The sequence below is a fragment of the Panicum virgatum genome, chromosome 2K (assembly GCF_016808335.1).
Source record: "Panicum virgatum strain AP13 chromosome 2K, P.virgatum_v5, whole genome shotgun sequence".
Lineage (NCBI taxonomy): Eukaryota > Viridiplantae > Streptophyta > Magnoliopsida > Poales > Poaceae > Panicum > Panicum virgatum.
Window position 1 is genome coordinate 6,078,295 of NC_053137.1, and position 2,421 is coordinate 6,080,715.

The window sequence follows — 2,421 nt, forward strand, 5'->3', positions numbered from 1 at the left end:
ACTGAATCCTATTTAGCATGACCGTATTAACGATCCAGGGCGATTTCTTTTTCAGAAGAAAAGGGAAAGGAAGGGGGAAAAAGGGAGAAAAAGAATGGCAGCAGCATATGGAGATAATCTGGGCCGTAAACTTAAAGGTATTGGCCCAAACCGACCCAGTTGGCCCATACGTCCAATGGGCTACGCATCGGCCCACTAGTCAGCTAGGATGCGAAGCGAACCGTGCGGCAGGCGGGCCCACTAGTCAGCGTTAGCGTTCCTCCCGTGTCCGCCTTCCCGAGCTGCACTGCGCCGCCTCGCCCTCTCCACCTCCTCCGGCGAGAATCGCTCACCTCCGGCGAGGTCCCTCGGTTCCGGGTGAGTCTGAGCGAACCTTCTCCCCCTCCTCCTGCCAGATCCCCATCGTTTTTTTGGGGGTCACGTCTCTCCGCCGGCTTCTCCCCTGTCCCGACGCGATCCGTGGATCAGGCGGCCGGATCTGGGCCGGCCGCACCACCGGATCCTCCCTTCAGTTGCTTCTGGGCTCTAACCGCACGGATCCTAATTCCTATCCCCCATCACCTCTTCTTCTTCTATATCTGCAGGTGTGCGGGGAAGTGTGCCGGCAAGCTCCCAGCCTCCCCTCCACCCCTTCCTGCGAGCTCTCCTGTCCAGAAGCGGAGTGGTAAGCCTGCCCGTTCCCTACCTCCCTCGTAGGCCCCTGTAGGTGTAGCTGTGAAAATAAAGCTCGCAGTCGGTGATTGGAACGATGCAGTCAGAACTACAATGATCATGTATGCACTGTCCGATCGCTATTAAGTAGACATGGATTTGTCTTCGCTTTCAATTAAAAAAAAAACACACTAGTTTGGGTGAACTGCTTATGGTTAGTCGTCTGTCAATTTGGGTTTCATATGCGATCTAAAAAATTGCTCGTAGGCGGTGATTATAAGGATGTAAAACAAGAATAGCCATATATATACTCACTAAACAGAATGCAGATACATTGTTTATGACATACATGCTAATATTGTGGATAAAAAGAACACTGCCCAGCTTTTGAATCCTAATGAAAGGGCCCCTCCGTGCTTTACTCAAACTCAACTGAATCAAGTAGTTACAGACATAGCTGATTTTTATTTTATTTTATGATTTAACTGTTCAGCCTCAATTTCAAGTGTATATCATCTTTTAACATTGAGTGTAGCACGTGATGTATGGTGACTATCTTCCTGTATGTTATGCCCTTAGATGACAACATATTAGCATGTGTGTAAGCTAAACTCTACGGACAGTCGGACAGTGTTTGTGCTTCATATGCTATGTTAACGCCGAATCATAATTCAAGTTTTTTTTTTCCTTCTAATTTTGATATATGTTGCTTCTATAGCGGTATTCTGTTGGTGATCTATACATGTGCAAAAGATTTTAATACTGTTACAGTCCTTTACATGTGCAAATAAGATTAGCCAAATTCAACCCATCCAAATTTTGTGGCATGTCACGTCAGTTACCAGGATGTTGCTGCCTTTTGCTATGTCAAATTCGTACCTTTACAATGATGTTTAGTGACCTGCATATGTAAAGAAGAACATCTCTTGAACTGACAGGAGTTTGGTATGCAGGAATGGGCCTGTGGACATTGCTGGAGGGTTTTTTGCTTCTCGCAAATGCGTTGGCAATACTGAACGAAGATCGTTTTCTTGCTCCCAGAGGATGGAGCATGTCTGAAGTGTCAGGAAATGGGCAAACAAAGTCATTGAAGGGCCAGATCGTGGGGCTTATCTACGCCACGCAATTTCTGAGGGTGCCCTTGATAGCCCTTAATGTTCTTATCATTGTTGTGAAGTTGGTGTCAGGCTGAGCCTCGCTTTCTGGTTTTGTCTGTTGGTTGGATCGATATCAGTAGCATTATGTAAAAGTTAATTATACACAAAGTTGCTGGAGACATGTTCATGTTGCCTCCAATGTGTATTTCTGTTATTGTTCTGGTAAGGTAATTCTTGTCCGAAAATGGTTTTGTCAATATTTATACTGTCAAAGTGTGTGTTGTGTGCCAGTGCGATGAATTTGTTTGAAATGTGTCTTGTGCAATTTGTTAGAAGAGCTACCTTGCTTTAATCAACTACTTGACAGAACAATGACCTTAGCCCTCTCCAGAATGGACACTTTGCGTTTATTGTTGAAGATGCCGATACTCAAACTCTAACCGTGAGGATTTATGATGATGATGGTATTCAGGAACCTGAAATGATTGGGTGCACAGTATTGAGTTGTATGCACCGACTAGTTCAACCCAAAAGCCTAAGCTGATGGGGAAAGGTGGGTAATTCGCTTATACTCCAACACTCCATCTCACGTGCAGGCTCCCCCAGGCCGCAAACGTGGAATATTGGAGTGGGCAGCAATTTATTTATTAAATTGTGCAACTCGAGACCTCTG

At 45.5% G+C, this 2,421-nt stretch overlaps 1 protein-coding gene across 1 annotated transcript; it reads left to right on the forward strand.

Annotated features, from left to right (window-relative positions):
* The first annotated feature begins 205 nt into the window (after positions 1-205).
* Positions 206-2,059, forward strand: LOC120663507 (immediate early response 3-interacting protein 1-like). Its single transcript, XM_039942354.1, has 3 exons — positions 206-357; positions 585-664; positions 1,605-2,059. Exon 3 carries the CDS (start codon positions 1,607-1,609, stop codon positions 1,841-1,843), a length of 237 nt encoding a protein of 78 aa, XP_039798288.1. The 5' UTR covers positions 206-357; positions 585-664; positions 1,605-1,606; the 3' UTR covers positions 1,844-2,059.
* Positions 2,060-2,421: the final 362 nt, after the last annotated feature.

Coding starts and splice junctions, on each gene's coding strand:
- LOC120663507 (XM_039942354.1), top strand. CDS start 1,607: ATGGGCCTGTGGACATTGCTGGAGGGTTTTTTGCTTCTCGCAAATGCG.